The 15,089-nt window shown below is 59.1% G+C and overlaps 1 protein-coding gene across 5 annotated transcripts in view; it reads left to right on the top strand.

Annotated features, from left to right (window-relative positions):
* Nucleotides 1-15,089, top strand: part of PTPRU (protein tyrosine phosphatase receptor type U) — a 129,334-nt gene that overhangs the window by 37,281 nt on the left and 76,964 nt on the right. For 3 of the 5 annotated variants that reach the window (XM_063355642.1, XM_063355644.1, XM_063355647.1), the window contains exons 9-19: nt 512-621; nt 1,030-1,231; nt 2,102-2,204; nt 2,908-3,181; nt 4,811-4,847; nt 5,320-5,458; nt 7,855-7,884; nt 9,315-9,472; nt 11,831-12,021; nt 13,216-13,288; nt 14,413-14,489. In XM_063355642.1, the coding sequence (XP_063211712.1) occupies nt 512-621; nt 1,030-1,231; nt 2,102-2,204; nt 2,908-3,181; nt 4,811-4,847; nt 5,320-5,458; nt 7,855-7,884; nt 9,315-9,472; nt 11,831-12,021; nt 13,216-13,288; nt 14,413-14,489 (1,394 nt within the window). The remainder of the gene's footprint in view (nt 1-511; nt 622-1,029; nt 1,232-2,101; nt 2,205-2,907; nt 3,182-4,810; nt 4,848-5,319; nt 5,459-7,854; nt 7,885-9,314; nt 9,473-11,830; nt 12,022-13,215; nt 13,289-14,412; nt 14,490-15,089) is intronic. The other 2 variants (XM_063355645.1, XM_063355646.1) reach the window with 1 other exon arrangement.

The following is a 15,089-nucleotide window of genomic DNA, read 5'->3' on the forward strand; positions in this document are numbered from 1 at the left end:
GTTGTCGGTGTTAATTAGAGGGGAAGGCTGGGGCATGTCGAGCCTGGCTGTGGATGAGGATGTTATTGCTTGCCGGGGGGAGTGCCGGCAATGTCTCCCGAGGATGCTGGTGGCTCCGGCGGGGGGGTTTAGATTCTATGGGAAAAGGGAATTATTTTTTTTCCTTTCCTCGCGTGGGCTCCGCTGGTGATGGCACGCAGGGGCTTGCTGCTGTGCTGTCGGAAACTGGGTGCGATGCCAGAACCGGTGCCTGCGGGGTTTGTGCCGTGGCGTGGGGACCTCCCCCGCCATGGCAAAGTGTCACCGGAGCGCCGGGAGCACGGCGGGAACGTCATTCCCCTGGGGAGCATCCCCCTGGGGTCCATGGGCTGGTGACATGTGCCGGAGCTGCGTGACGTGGCAGAGGGGACGCGGTGGCTCGGTGGCTGCTGCAGGGAGGCGTTTCCCGCAGGATTTCTCCTTCCAGCCCGGTTTCTTGCCGCATCCAAACACGTCCCCTTTCCTTCCCCAGTGCCCGGTGGCATCGCCTCCGAGTCCCTCACCTTCACCCCGCTGGAGGACATGATATTTCTGAAGTGGGAGGAACCAGTGGAGCCCAATGGCCTCATCACACAGTATGAGGTACGTCCCACCTGGCTGCGGCACCCGCGGGCGACCCACGGGGACACGGGAGGGTCCCTTGGGGGGGATGTAATGGGGGGTATCTGGAGAACCGCTGCTTTCGGTCGTGGGGATGAGGAGCGGCTGCCCCCGAGCCCTTCGTTTGGAGCATGGATCCGGCCTACTGTCACCCTGCCGGCAGGATCTGTCCCTGCTGGGGTGTCCTGCTTTGGGGGTCACCAGTATCATCCAGCAACACCTTTTCCCATGAACTTTGCTTTAGATTTGCCCCAAAAAGCGTCTGTTTTCCAGGGTGCCCTTATGACCATCCCCTCCTCTGAATCCATCCCTTTAACCCCTTCTCCGCCCGGATCCGGGCTCTCTCCGCTCTCCCGTGGCCTCTGGTGATGCTCTGCCCTGTCCCTGCAGATCAGCTACCAGAGCATCGAATCCTCCGACCCGGCGGTCAACGTGCCCGGCCCGCGACGCACCGTCTCCAAGCTACGCAACGAGACCTACCACGTCTTCTCCAACCTCCACCCCGGCACCACCTACCTCTTCTCAGTCCGGGCCCGCACCGGCAAGGGCTTTGGCCAGACGGCGCTCACCGAGATCACCACCAACATCTCCGGTACGTTCCCTCGGGCTCCACGCCTGGTGCTTCTCCTCTGCGCAGGTGGGTGATGGCAGTGCCGGAGCCTCCCGCGCGCTCCCGTGGATTTTGGTGGCCGGCTGCTGCTATCGAAGGATGCTCTCGGTGGTGGCAGCCGTGCTGTCACCCCCCCGGGTAGCCCCCAAACCCATCAGCTGGGCTGCCCGTGGGTCTCTGGCTGGGGATTCTGGCCAGCCCGGCGCACTGGTGCTGTCTGAGCTATCAGGCTACAAGCGAGGGATTAATTTGGCTTCGTTAATTAGCCTCACAGTACTTGGGGCTATTTGCTCATTGCGTTGCTATTAACCGCAGCAAATGGGCTGAGATGAGCCCTAATGGGGACAGCAAAACTGCAAAGCTTTGTGAGCTGGACCCCAGTGGCTGCTAGCGATGGCCTGGGGACCGCGGGGCTGCGCCGGGCACGAGGGTGTCCCCCAGCTTGCTCTGGGGGTGCTGCTGGCCTGGCTTGGGCGTGCTCCTGCCCTGGGGGGGACGGTGACGCTGTGCCGACAGTTTGGAGCCGTGCCGTGCCCAGGCACGTGGGGTGCATCTCAAGGCCGGGTCCTGCCGAGGTCAGATCCCGCTCCCGCCTCCTCCCCTCTGCCAGACCGGCTTTGAAACCCTTCCTTGAGAACCCCGCTTTGGTTGAAACCCCCTGGGTCCTCTCCCAACTGTGATGTCTGCTCAAGACCTAGAAGGTTTTTCTGTATTTGTAATAATTCTCATTACACCAATGGGTGATGCTTTGCCCTGGGTGAGGCTGCTCGTGCCTCGGTTTCCCCCCCGGCACGGGAGGGCAGCCCCAAGCGCATCCCTGGGAACCAGGACTCACCCCTGCTCCCTTTGCAGCTCCCACCTTTGACTACGGGGACATGCCGTCGCCGCTGAGCGAGTCGGAGAGCACCATCACGGTGCTGCTGCGGCCAGCGCAGGGCAGAGGGGCTCCCATCAGGTGAGTCAGCAGGGCTGGGGCAGTGACCGTCCCCCGGTACTGGGCACTGCTGAGGCCCCACCTCGAGGGCTGTGCCCAGTTTTGGGCCCCTCACGACAAAAAAAGACATTGAGGGGCTGGAGCGTGTCCAGAGAAGGGCAACGGAGCTGGTGAGGGGTCTGGAGCACGAGTCTGGTGAGGAGCGGCTGAGGGAGCTGGGGGTGTTCAGCCTGGAGAAGAGGAGGCCGAGGGGAGACCCTCTCGCTCTCTACAGCTCCCTGAAAGGAGGGGGCAGCCAGGGGGGGTCGGGCTCTTCTCCCAGGGAACAGGCGATGGGACAAGAGGAAATGGCCTCGAGTTGCACCAGGGGAGGTTTAGGATGGATATTGGGAAAAATTTCTTCATGGAAAGGGTTGTCAAGCGTTGGAAGAGTCTGCCCAGGGCAGTGGTGGAGTCGCCATCCCTGGGGGTATTTAGAAGCCGAGCAGACGTGGTGGCGAGGGACATGGGGTAGTGGTGGCTTTGGCCATGTTGGGGTGATGGTTGGACTCGGTGATCTGAAAGATCCCTTCCAACACAGACCATTCTCTGATTCTAGCCTGGGGCTGTGCGAGGGTGAGACCCCCACCAACAGGGTGGCACGGCATGGACAGTGGGGTCAAGCATGGAGAGAAGGGCAGGACCATCCTTTTCATGAAGCTAACCTGTGCTTGGTCCTCACCAGCACCTACCAGGTCATTGTGGAAGAAGACCGGCCCAAGAAGCTCAAACGGGAGCTGGGTGGGCAGGAGTGTTTCCCGGTGCCGCTCACCTTTGACGACGCCATGTCCCGTGGCTCCGTGCACTACTTTGGGGCCGAGCTGCCCGCCAGCAGCCTCACCGAAGCCAAACCCTTCACCGTGGGGGACAACCAGACCTACAGTGGCTACTGGAACCCGCCGCTGGAGCCCAAGAAGGCGTATCTCATCTACTTCCAAGCCATGAGCAACCTCAAAGGGGTGAGTAGCTGTGGGACACTGCTGGGGTGTCTGGGGTCCCAGTTTAATCAGGCAGGAGCCCACCTGGGGTCCTGGGGGGGGTGTGTCAGAAAAAGTGGGACGTGGTTTAGATGCCCCGCTCCCTCTGGGTTCGGCCCCAGTCCCTGCCCAGGGGGAGCTGGTGCCCCTGGGCCACCCTTACATCCCATTGGGAATGGGGACGAGTGTCCCACCTCCTCCCGGCACCCTGGGATGTGCCCGTCCCCCTCCCAGTGCCAAATCTGGGGGTGATGGAGCCCAGCCTTGGCCACCCGTGTGGTACCGGCTGGGACCCCGACTGGTGCCAGTGGACACCACCTTCCTGAGGCTAATTCTGGGGTGGAAAAGGACCATTTGGGCAGCAAAAGCCGTGTGCGTGTTACCGGGACCCGCTGCCGACCCAGCGGCTGCAGCAGAGAAGCCGTAAGAACCGTAATAGCCCCGCTCCGGCAGCAGCCCCCGCATCCCCCGGGCTCATTTCCTCCGAGTCACGGGCGGGACCCCCAGGAATCCCCTGGGGACGTTTCTCAGCATGACCTGAGCTGTGAAAGCGAAGCAGCAGGACCGCTGCAGCATCCTCATCCTCCATCTTGCCGGAAAGGTGCTGGTTTTTCAATCCTTTTCACCGCTCCGGGATCGTTCACACCTCACTGGGTTGTAATTAGGGCTGAGACGGACGGGCAGGATCTCGGCTGTGGCTTGCTCGGGCGCTGCTGGATAATAACTCGTGGCCGATGCTGTTTTATAACCTTCCTGCTGGGAGGCACTGGATTTGTCCCGGCTGCCGTTAGACGTCGTGAAAAAGCTGGATCCCAGCTTGGGTTTTTTGTGGTTTTCGTGCCAGATGGAACAAGAAGCAGGAAGAAGCAAGAGCTGGCGGCTTCGAAGGGAGCGGTGCCGGAGCCGGCCGTGTTCCGGGCACGCTGCACGGGCAGGTCGCGGTCCGAGGGCAGATGGAGCAGCGTTGCCAGCACTGGTGTCCCGAGGGGCTGGAGGATGCTCGGGGAAGAAGGCAGTCCTGCCAAAACGCTGCTTTTTATTTCGCAACGGAAGTTGGATACGCAGAAAGATGGAATATTTTAGCTGAACCCATCCCTAAAAATGCAAACGCTAAAACTGTTGGGAGACCTGAGCTGGGAACCCTTACGGCAACCTTGGCAGCACGCGCAGAACACCGGGGCTGGGGCTGGAAAACTAATGGAAAAATCCCCACGAAGCTCTGAACGGTGACCTGGGAGTGTTTTAGCTGCAGTTGGTGACGCGCCGGTGACCTGCGGCTTGGCTGGGTCTGCTGGGTCCCTCCTTCAAATCTTGAGCTTTGCCGTCCCCTCTGTGCCCGGAGCGATGGCCTCGGCTAAACCTGGGGACCCTGGTTTAGGAAATGCTGGGGACGGATCATTCAGCAGCGTCTCTCGGGGTGCGTGTCCCCAGGGGCTCCTTCGGCTCCGCCGCGGGTGCTGCAGCACAAATCACCTGCAAAATCCCTCCATTTGGGTGTCAAAGCACCAAGGGACCGGCCTTGCATCCGCCCAGCCTGGCTCGGAACGGGGAGCGGAGCTGACGGAATGCTCATCCAACACTGACCCCCCCTCCCTTTTTTTTCCTCCGTAGGAAACCCGGCTGAACTGCGTCCGGATCGCCCGCAAAGGTGAGCCCTCCCTTTCCCAGGACCTGAACCTGCGGCTGCTCCGGCGGTCGGGGCCGTGCCGGCGGGTGTCGGTACCAGCGCTGGTGGTGGTCGGGATGCGCCCGGTGGTTTATTCCGGCCCCATTCCCGCTTTCTTCGTTGTCTGGGTTCTTCCCTTGGCTGTGGTTTTCCTCTTAATGCCGCTATCGCGGTGGGAGGCTGGCGTTGGTGGCGCTGGATGCTGAATCCAGGGATGGACAATGCGATAAAAGGTGACACAAAGGGACCGTCTCACCCCACGGGAGCCGAGAGAGGGACTCGCCCACCATCCCGGTGTGGCACCACAGACCTCCGTAACACCTCGGAATAAAACGTGTTCAAGGAGCAGTGTGCATCCCATGGGATAAATCCCAGTGTTTTCCCATCTGATATTGCCAACCCCATCCCCGCAGCTGAGCGTTGACCCCTCCTGCCTGTCCTTGTCCCCTGGCAGCCGCCTGCAAAGAGAGCAAGCGTCCCCTGGAGGTGTCGCAGCACTCGGAAGAGATGGGCCTGATCCTGGGGATCTGTGCCGGAGGCCTCATCGTCCTGATTATCCTCCTGGGAGCCATCATCATCGTCATTCGGAAAGGGTAAGGAGACCGTGTGCCTCCGTCTGTCCCCTGCTCCCAGCTCAGCCCTTCTCCACCACCCCAGCGCTAACTGGGAGTTACTGGTGGTGATACTGCCGCGCTGGGCAGACTCCAAACACTCCCTGGAGCTGTGCCGTGCCTCCATGCGCTCGTGCATCCCACCGGGCACGGTGCCCTCCTTGCTCTGTGACACCGGGCATGGCAGGAGGCACTGGGAACACTGGGCACCGAGGAGTCCTGGGAACGTCCCTTGGCCCTCGGGGCTGTGCAGCTTTGTTCCACTGTCCCTCTCCCCCGCTGTTTTTCAGTCTTTTGCCTCTTTTTCTGCTTCTTCTTGGCTTTGTGCTGCTCTGTCGATTCTGCGTCGATGGAAATGCTTCTGGCCAGGATGGGGCTCAGAGGGGCTCTGCGCCGGCGCTGAGCCCGGCTGTCCCTGCCCCACCAGCTCTCCCCTTGCTAACAGCAGCCAGGGACACTGGGGTGTGTGGCCCTGTGTCCCTCCAGCCCAAAATGACAAAAATCAGCTTAATCTACCCTCTGATAGTGCCTTGGCCAGCCTGGGGCCGCATCCGTCCGTGTGAGTGGTGGCTGGCTGGGGTCTGACCGTGCTGGTACCCGCCATCGGGGTGGGCTAGGGATGGGGCCACCTACCATTCCCTTGCATCCAGCTGGCATTCCTGGAGAGGGGAAGGAGAGGAGGAGGCACCTTTCTGCTGTCGCCCCTTGGCCAAGGTTCCCCAAGAGGGTGGGTGAGCGCCCAGCACCTCCCGGCACCCAGGGGTACTCGGCTCTGGCGTGATGGCCAGAAAAAAACTCCATCCACGGCTTTTTCCTGGAAAGCGGTGCGGTGCGTCCTGCTGAAATACCCGGGCAGGCTCTGCCTCTTGTTCTGGGCTCCAGTTCCTTGAGAGCACTGGGAAACCAGCATCTCCCACTTCCTCCGGGGCCGGGCAGGGGCTGCCTGTGGCTGCGGGTGCTCGGACCGTCCCGCATCCTCCTGGGCTTCTTTTAATGGGGAACCACCGAGCTTCCAGTGAAACGTGAGCAATCCCTTGCTGAGAGCCTCTGGCTGGCTCTAAATGAGTCTTTAAAATTTGGCTGCGCGCTGGAGGGGAGGTTTTCCCAGGGCTGAGGGTCCATGGGGACCCCCAAACTGCTCACGGGGGTCCCTGTTCTCGGGGAGCCGAGCATGGCCAACGTGGATGCGACCGTGGCCATCACGGTGGGGCGGGAGGGAGGAGGGTGAGGGCTTTTCGGGACACTCATCCCCGGGAGCGCCGGGGATGCGGCCGATGCTTTTCACTCGGGCGCAGCGCCCTGGAAAGCGGCTTTGTGCCGTGGGGGGCTCGAGGCAGCGCCGAGCCGGGGAGGGGGGCTCTCAAAGCAGGGGGAGAAAGGGCAGCAATTACACGCCTTCCCCGTGCAGGGCTCGGGATGACGGGAGGAAAGTACGGTAACAGCCAGGGGGGAGAGAAAAATAGCAGGGCAGAACCTCGGCCCGGGTAAATCTGCCGATCTCTTTATGGCTTCCTTCGCCCTCAAAGGATTCTTGCTGATTTACGCCAGCTGGGAAAGCAAGGCTTGCGGCATCCCTGCGTGCTGCGAGGGGTGTGCAGGGCCGGCTCGTGGCTCCCTGCCTGCCCTGGCTCTGGGATGATGCCCGTGCATACGGCATCGGATCTGTCCCTGATGGAGCAAATATGGTGCCGATGTGTTTTTGGGAGCGATGCTGTTGGGCCGGCGGGTGGGAAGCTGTGAGGGTGTCTGCTGCGTTCCCACCGTCTGTGGTGCGGGGCAGGAGGACGAGGAGGAGGAGGAGGAGGAGGACGAGCTGCTTCAGCATCCCGGGGTGAACCTGTCAAAGGACAAACCAGAGCCGCAAATCAGACCCGGCGCCGAGGGCCCTGAATTCGGGGCTGTTGGGAAGCTGGGATGAGCTCATAAATCTCCTCCGGAGCATTTTGCCGTTGGAAAAACACTGGTGTGGTGGAATGGAAAGGCCCCTCCGGAATACGCTCGCCCCTAGTATACGGTGCACTGGAAATGCAACATCCCGACCCCGTTCTCCTGCTGGGTTCGCTCGGCCCCTCACCGTCTCCCCGATTCAGTCTTAAAAATAGCGCAATAACCCCTTGGACAAAGGTGCTACGGACACCCCACCGCCGGCACGGGGATGCAGGGCGCCCTGAGAGCCGGTGTTGGACTCTGCTGCCGGGATGCCAGCTCCGGCTCGGAGTCATTAACCTACGGATGCAAAAAGGGGAGCCAGGTTTCTTTACGGTGCATTTATTTTTCCGGCAGCCGAGTTGCCCTGTAACACCCCCCCCCCCTTCCCTATGCCGGAGAAAAGCCGCTTATGCAATTTCTGCTGTTCTCTTTCTTTGCACGCTTGCCAGGAGGAACTACTATTCTTATTCCTATTACCCGTAAGTAATTGTCGTTCTCTCTCTCCTTCGCCCTTCCTCCCGGCCGCCTCCTTGCCCTGCTGCTCCAACAAGTCCTTTTCTCTGCCGAGTACGTTTTAAGGGCTCAGGGAAAATAAAGCCGCCGAGCTCTTTAGAGACTGAAGGCAGCGTAAAGGGGAAGGGTCAGCAACTCTGGGTTGAATTCTGGATTTTGGCCCGGCCCCACATGGGCTCAGATCTCCTGTTCATCCTTCCCCTGGTTTAATCCCTGCTCTGGCTTCCTGGGAGCCTGATGATGCCTCTCAAAAACACTCAATCAGGGTTGGGTTTTTTTTGCGTAAATGTCTCAAATTCGGGGTGTGAGTTTTTATTCCAGCGAGAGCTTCTGGGCTTTCCCCGTGTCTTCGTTAGGTGCCTGACGGGGTCCTTGCATGGGGGAAAAAAGCCTCCCTGGTGGGTGCTGAGCACGTTTGCAGTCATGGGGTCCAGCCCATCCCTTGGGATGGATTTGGCCTCCCAGCATGGTTTCAAAATCATAGAATGGTTTGGGTGGGAAGGGACCTCTAAAGGCCACCTAGTCCAACCCCCGGCCGGGAGCAAGGACATCTTCACCTGGATCAGGTTGCTCAGAGCCCCGTCCAGCCTGGCCTGGAATGTCTCCAGGGATGGGGCATCTCCCACCTCTCTGGGCAACCTGGGCCAGGGTCTCACCACCCTCAGCGTAAAAAATCTTTCCTTATATCCAGGCTGAATCTCCTCTCTTTTAATTTAAAACCGTTACCCCTTGTCCTATCACTACAGGCCCTATTCAAGAGCCCCTCCCCATCTTTCTGATAAGACCCTTTAGGGACTGGAAGGGGCTGGAAGGTCTCCCCGGAGCCTTCTCTTCTCCAGGCTGAACCCCCCCAGCTCTCTCAGCCTGTCCTCACAGCAGAGGGGCTCCAGCCCTCGGACAATTTTTGTGGCCTCCTCTGGCCCCGCTCCAACAGCTCCATGTCCTCCTTCTGCTTCTTGCACTCGTACTGTGCAGCACGGTGCTGGACATGGCGTGTTGGATGGTCCACGTTGCAGTGAGGTGGGGTGGGGTGGGCAATACCCGGGGAAATGGGGCTGGGGGAGAGCTGGGGCAGACCTGTGCAACGCCAGCTGGCCAGGGAGAGCCTTTGCTTGCCCAAGGAGCGCTCCTGGCTATTCCAGCCACTGGGCATTTTGGGAAGGGGAGAGGAGGGGACATCACGGATGAGCAGCTGGAGTTGCTGCAGCTGGCGAGGGATGATCCAAGCTGCCACCGGCTTGGGGTACCAGAACACCGAAGCATGACAGTTGCTGGTGGAAATAGTCCATCCTGCTCCCCAAAATAATCCGAGCCCGGTAGCTTTGGGGGGATGTTACAGCACCGTCGGGTCAGCCCTGTTTACATGCGCTTCTTCTCCCTTTGCATCCCCCTGCAGAAAACCCGTCAACATGACCAAAGCCACCATCAACTACCGCCACGAGAAGACGCACATGATGAGCGCCATCGACAGGAGCTTCACCGACCAGAGCACACTGCAGGAGGACGAGCGCCTGGGGCTCTCCTTCATGGACACCCACAACTACAGCAACCGGGGTAAGGATGGGGAACCGCAGCATCCCCCCCTGCTCCCACCCAACTGCAGCATGGGGCCCTGATAATCCCTAAATATCCCAGAAACAGCCAAAATATTTACCCGAGGCTCAGTAGCAGGTACCGCGTCTATTTTAGCCTGATGCGCGTGGCATGTTGCAGGCTTTTCCATGCTGTGTGTAAACCTCCGAGGACGTTGATCTACTCGGTGTCTGTAGTACCTGTTATTATCATCCAGGTTTTTGCTTGAAGGAAAAACACTCGTGGGCAGCTTAGAATCATAGAATGGTCAAGGTTGGAAGGGACCTTTAAGAACATCGAGTCCAACCATCAACCCAACATGGCCAAAACCACCACTACCCTGTGTCCCTCAGCACCACGTCTGCCCGGCTTTTAAATCCCTCCAGGGATGGCGACTCCCCCACTTCCCTGGGCAGCCTCTTCCAGTGCTTGATAACCCAGTTTGAGCTGGGTCTCTGCATCTCCACCTCTCGAAGCCGAGATCGGAGCTGGTGGCTGGGAGAGCTGAAGCCATTTGCAGCCCGGACGCGAGCTGGGACGCTGCCTGCAGCCCCCCGAAGCCGGGTGAACCCCAACTCTTGGGCGTCCGCCGAGGTTGAAAGCTTCACACCAGCCTTTAGCCAGCACCTCCGGCCTGGCTTTGCTCCAGGCTGCTCTGCACATCCCCGGCCTTCGAAGGGTTAAAGAGCCACCGCGTTCACATCAGAGGGAGACTGATAATTTAACGCCCACTGGAGTATGCATCTCTGCGCTGATTTAGTTGTAAAATAACTCGTTGGATGCCCCAGTTTCAACCATATGCTAATAACATCTGTTACAGTAACTTCAAGATGCTGCTTACCCACAGCTCTTCTCCACCGGCTGCGGGATTAATACGCTTCCCGGCATTGTCTCGCGGATAATAGAAGCCCAGAGGGCAAACTTTTCCTCCTCTTAATACATCTAGCTAGGTTTATTATTTTTCGGTTAGCGTCCTTGAAACGCTCGTAGGCTGGTGGGGCTGAGCTGGGGATGCTGCTCCTCGGTTTCTTTAGGGGCCGGATCCTGCTCCCACCCCCCTTGTTTGCTCTGCCGCTGGCTGCTCCTCATCCTGGGCAGAGGAGATGTGGGGAGCTCGGGCTCTCTGCCACCGCTGCAGCCACCCCTGCCTATGAACACCATTAATTAATGAAGGTAAATGAACGGGCTGCTGCGTGACCGGCTGGGGGCTGTTCCCCGCCGTGCCTCGCTTTCTTTGCATTTAAAAAAAGTCGCTAATGCTTCTCACGGAAACCCAGGTGGGTCCTCAGCGTGTGGCTGCGTGGAGCCGTCAGCACCTTGCCAACGCCTGCAATTAGTTTCTCATTAAACCCAGCGGCCGCTGCGCCCGTTAGCTGTGCGCCGGGGCGCAGGCTGGCCCTTCCGCGCTGTCCCGTTGGTTGAGCCGCGCGTTGGAAGGGAGATATTTCCAGCTGCAAAGGTTGGAGCATCGTCTCCTTGGGGGCTGTGATGCCCGATGGAGACCCTGCGCGCCGCACCCGTGTTTCACCCATATGGCACCCACGTTGCACGGGCAGCCAGGGGGTGCAGACGGAGGGTGAGGGACGTGGCAAGGGCGGTTTTTAGAAGTGTTCGCAGGGGGAAACCGCATCCAGCAGCGCGTGGCCGGCATTCCGGGTTGGCTGCCGCAGGCTCCCTGCCTGCCGCATCTCTTGGCAGCAGCGGAGAGCATCAATCCGGGGGGTTTTGTGCAAACCCAGATTTCAGGATCCGGTGCGGGAACGTGCCCTGACAAACGCAGGCGAGGTCTTAGTCTGGCTCCGCTGGTAATTACACAGCCAAGGCGTAAACCAGGTAAATACTGCATAAACTCCCCCATTAAACAGCAGCGAGCTCCATTTGTGTCACTGCTAGGAATAAGGCGCTGGTATCTGGCAGCGAGGAAAATTAACTGTTAAGCTGGGCTGGAAACATTGGCAACGTGATTTTTCAAGTCAGGACTTTTTGTGAATATTTGGGCACGTAGCTCTTACTTGTCTGGATGGGAGTTAATTGCTCCCATAGATGGGAAATAAGCTTATTAACCCCCTTAAGACCTTGCCCGCTGATTTCTCAGAGATCTCCTGGGGTCCTAAAAGGCTGTAATGGGCCTTTTCAGCTTTTTAGGAAGAGCTGCAGAGAGCACGGCGGGGTCTGGACCACTTGTGGTCCCCAGAGAGGGACCGGCCGCAGCACCAGCATCTCCCAGGGCTGTTTCCAGGTGCCCTCTCATCCCTCCTCTGTGGGTGCGAGGAGGTGATGGGGACGTGGTCCAAGGCTTTGCTCCCCTGATGGCCCCCGGTTTTCCCTCTCCTTCTGCAGGCGACCAGCGCAGCAGCGTGGTCAACGAGTCCAGCAGCCTGCTGGGGGGCTCCCCCCGCCGCCAGTGCGGCCGCAAAGGGTCCCCGTATCACACCGGGCAGCTCCATCCCGCCGTCCGGGTGGCAGATCTCCTCCAGCACATCAACCAGATGAAGACGGCGGAAGGCTACGGCTTCAAGCAGGAGTACGAGGTGAGAGCGTCTTGGTGTCAGCATCTTGTGGTGGTGTCTCAGGGAGGATGGGAGGTAGGATGGACAAGGTGGCATGGGAAGGATCGGTGAGCAAGGAGAAGATGCTCCAGATGTGGAGCTCTGGACAGCTGGAACTGGAGCTCACAGCTCTCTGGGCAGACACCATCAGCACATGGGGTGTCCATGGGTCTGGATCAAATCTGTGGTCCTGGCAGCTCAGGATTTCATCGTTAGCTTGAACAGGTCCCTGAGATGGGGGGGACCAGCTCTGCCAGCCTTCACCTCCCCCGTAGGGGCTGGGGAAGCTTCTCCCTTTCTCAGGTCCTCCTGGGCACCATGATGATGTTCTGCCCAACACACTTGTCCTGTGATAAACACGGCCATAGCCCAAGGACAAGCAAATCCTCTGCAGTCTGGCAGCTCCCATGACCATGAAGACCTTAGGGAGAGGATGCGGGAGAGGGTGATCCCAGGGGGAGGGAAGTCCCCCCGAAGGGTTGTTGGCCGCATCGTGCCCATCCCACTTTGTTGGGCCGGAGCGCTTGTAACGGAGCGCGTTATTCCGCGCGCCTCTGCCTCAGCGTGCCCAGTGGGGTTGATTTCCCGACTCCTCGGTGTCCCACAGGTCTGGCGATTGAAATTTCCCAGCGAAATTACTGTTTAATGCTTCGTTGTTTCAAGTGCAGGAGCTTTTCTCCCCCCTCCCCCCCCCCCCTTTCATGTATTGGACGAACCAGGGCTTGCTATAATCATTAGTGCTCCTTGAAAAGCTGCTGTATGTTCTTGGAACTAGTCATTTGAAAGCACTCAGATATTATGGGAGGGGAGAAAACATGTAATTTCCTTCCACTTTCCTCCTCTTATGCCAATCTGTGAATGTTACTGCTATTACACACAAACTTATTCTGTGCTGGGGAGAGAAATGGACTGGGGAGGTTGAGAAAAAAAAACACCACAGCCAACCCTGGAAAAAAAACCAAACCAGGCAGTCTGTAATTTGCTGGAAAATGGGGCATTTTGTGGATGCAACAGAAGCGTGTAGCTGGCAGAGCGTGCTATGGAGCTGGGGTTCGGGACCCAGATGTTTGGGGTGGAGGGACCACCCTGTCTGCCCTGCTCCCTGAGAAGGTTGTGGGGCCGAGGAGGACCCGCCAGTCCTGCCCTCAGGTCGTGATGGCCATCCTTTCCTTACAGAGTTTCTTTGAAGGCTGGGATGCTTCAAAGAAGAAAGACAAGACCAAAGGGAGACAGGAGCACATCTCCACATGTAAGTGCCTTCAGCAAACGCTTAGAGACCCTGAACAGCTTGAAAAACCTTCTAAAGGGCTTTGGGGGCTTTTTTTAGTAGGTGTGCACTCCATGCAAGGAATAAACTGGTGGGGTTTGGTCGGTCAAGGGCAGCAGAAGGGTCCTTGCTCAGTGCAGGGGTCCCAGCCCGAGAGCTCCTGTTGGGCATCGGACACCGGAGCAAATTAGGGGGATGGAGCTGGGCCAGCGTTGACCTCTGGAGCTGGATAACTCTTGAAGATGCAAATCTTGGGGTGCTTTAAAATTGGTGATAACATCACCGTGATATTCTGGGAGAGCCAGAAAGCCCCAGGTAACCTGGAGTACGTTTTATGTACGGACTTATGAGAAACTGCAGTTTTCCCCCAGAGAGCTTCTGGTGTGGATATGCAGGACGAGAAAAAGGGGATAAATTATGAGTTTTTAGGACAGAATGATAGAATCATAGAATGGTTAGAGTTGGAAGGGACCTTAAAGATCACTTAGTTCCAACCCCCCTACCCTGGGCAGGGACCACGTTGCTCCAAGCCCCGTCCAACCTGGCCTTGGACCCCACCAGAGAGGGGATGCTCCTCACCAGCTCCCTCCACAGTCAGTGTGGCGTGGCCGCCTTGCTCCGTGTTGCGTCGCTGGTGATGTTCCTCCAGGGATGGAGACACCAAGCCTGGCCATCCAGGAGCTCTGGTGCTCCCACATGCTTTGCTCCACAGCTTCACGTCTTCCACTCCAGCCCTGCCCTGGGCCCCAGGTGGACTCTGGAAAGTCGGGCAGAGCTCTTTGCTCACCTCTCTGGGCTCTCTTCTGGTTCCCTGCTGGGGCAGACAGCAGGGTGCTGGGGGTGGGTGTGGAGGACTGGGCAGAGCTCAGGGAGATGGTACCGTGCTGACAGCCACTCACCCATGTCCCTGCTGGTCTAAACCATCATCTCTGGAAAGACCTCCACCGGCTTGTACTTATGGCTCCTGAATACGTCCCACCCGCCTGCGTTTTGCAGATTCCTAGTGCAAAACGATTGCACGGGGAGCCCTGGGGCCCGATGGGGTGACGCGCCATCCCCGTGCTCATCCCTGGGCGGTGACGGTCCCTTCTCACTTTGCTCTCCAGACGACCGGCACCGAGTGAAGCTGCACCCGCTGCTGGGTGATCCCAACTCGGACTACATCAACGCCAACTACATTGACGTAAGTGGGGATGGTGCTTCTCTCCCTGGCGGGTTTGGGCTGGGACAGGAGCTTCCCATGGACCCTGTGGGCTGTCGGGGTCTGTCCCTGAAGGACCAGCAGCGTTTGGAGGAACTGTGATAGCCCAGCCCTGAGACACGCCATGAAGAGCCTGCCTGGTTTATTTACGTTCATCAGCGATTTCTGCTTGCTGTGTCTCTCCCTTCTCTGCGCCACTCTGTCCCTCCTTTCTCCTCCCCTCTCCCATCTCTTCTCCCCTCGCCTGCTCTCGTGGCCGTGGTTCTCCCTCCTCCCTGGGCCGAGGATGCGGAGGTTGAGGGGGCCAAGGGACCAGCGGGAGGCTCACACTGGGGAACACCCCAGTCCTGTCAGTGACTTTGGGCAGAGCTTGGCCCTGGTGTCCTCTGAGAGCGATGTCCCCTAGGAGCAATGTCCCCTGTCGCCTCCAGTGATGCCAACACGAGGCGAGGCGCGGGAAGGCTCTGTTCAGCACGGGGCTCGAGCATCTCCTGGAAGCAGCGGCAAGTCCCATTCTTCCCTCCTTTTCAGAAGATGTCGTCTGGCCATGGTGGCCTGATGCCATCGCGATGGGTTCCCTGT

The sequence above is a fragment of the Chroicocephalus ridibundus genome, chromosome 19, assembly GCF_963924245.1.
Source record: "Chroicocephalus ridibundus chromosome 19, bChrRid1.1, whole genome shotgun sequence".
In the NCBI taxonomy this organism is placed as follows: Eukaryota; Metazoa; Chordata; class Aves; order Charadriiformes; family Laridae; genus Chroicocephalus; species Chroicocephalus ridibundus.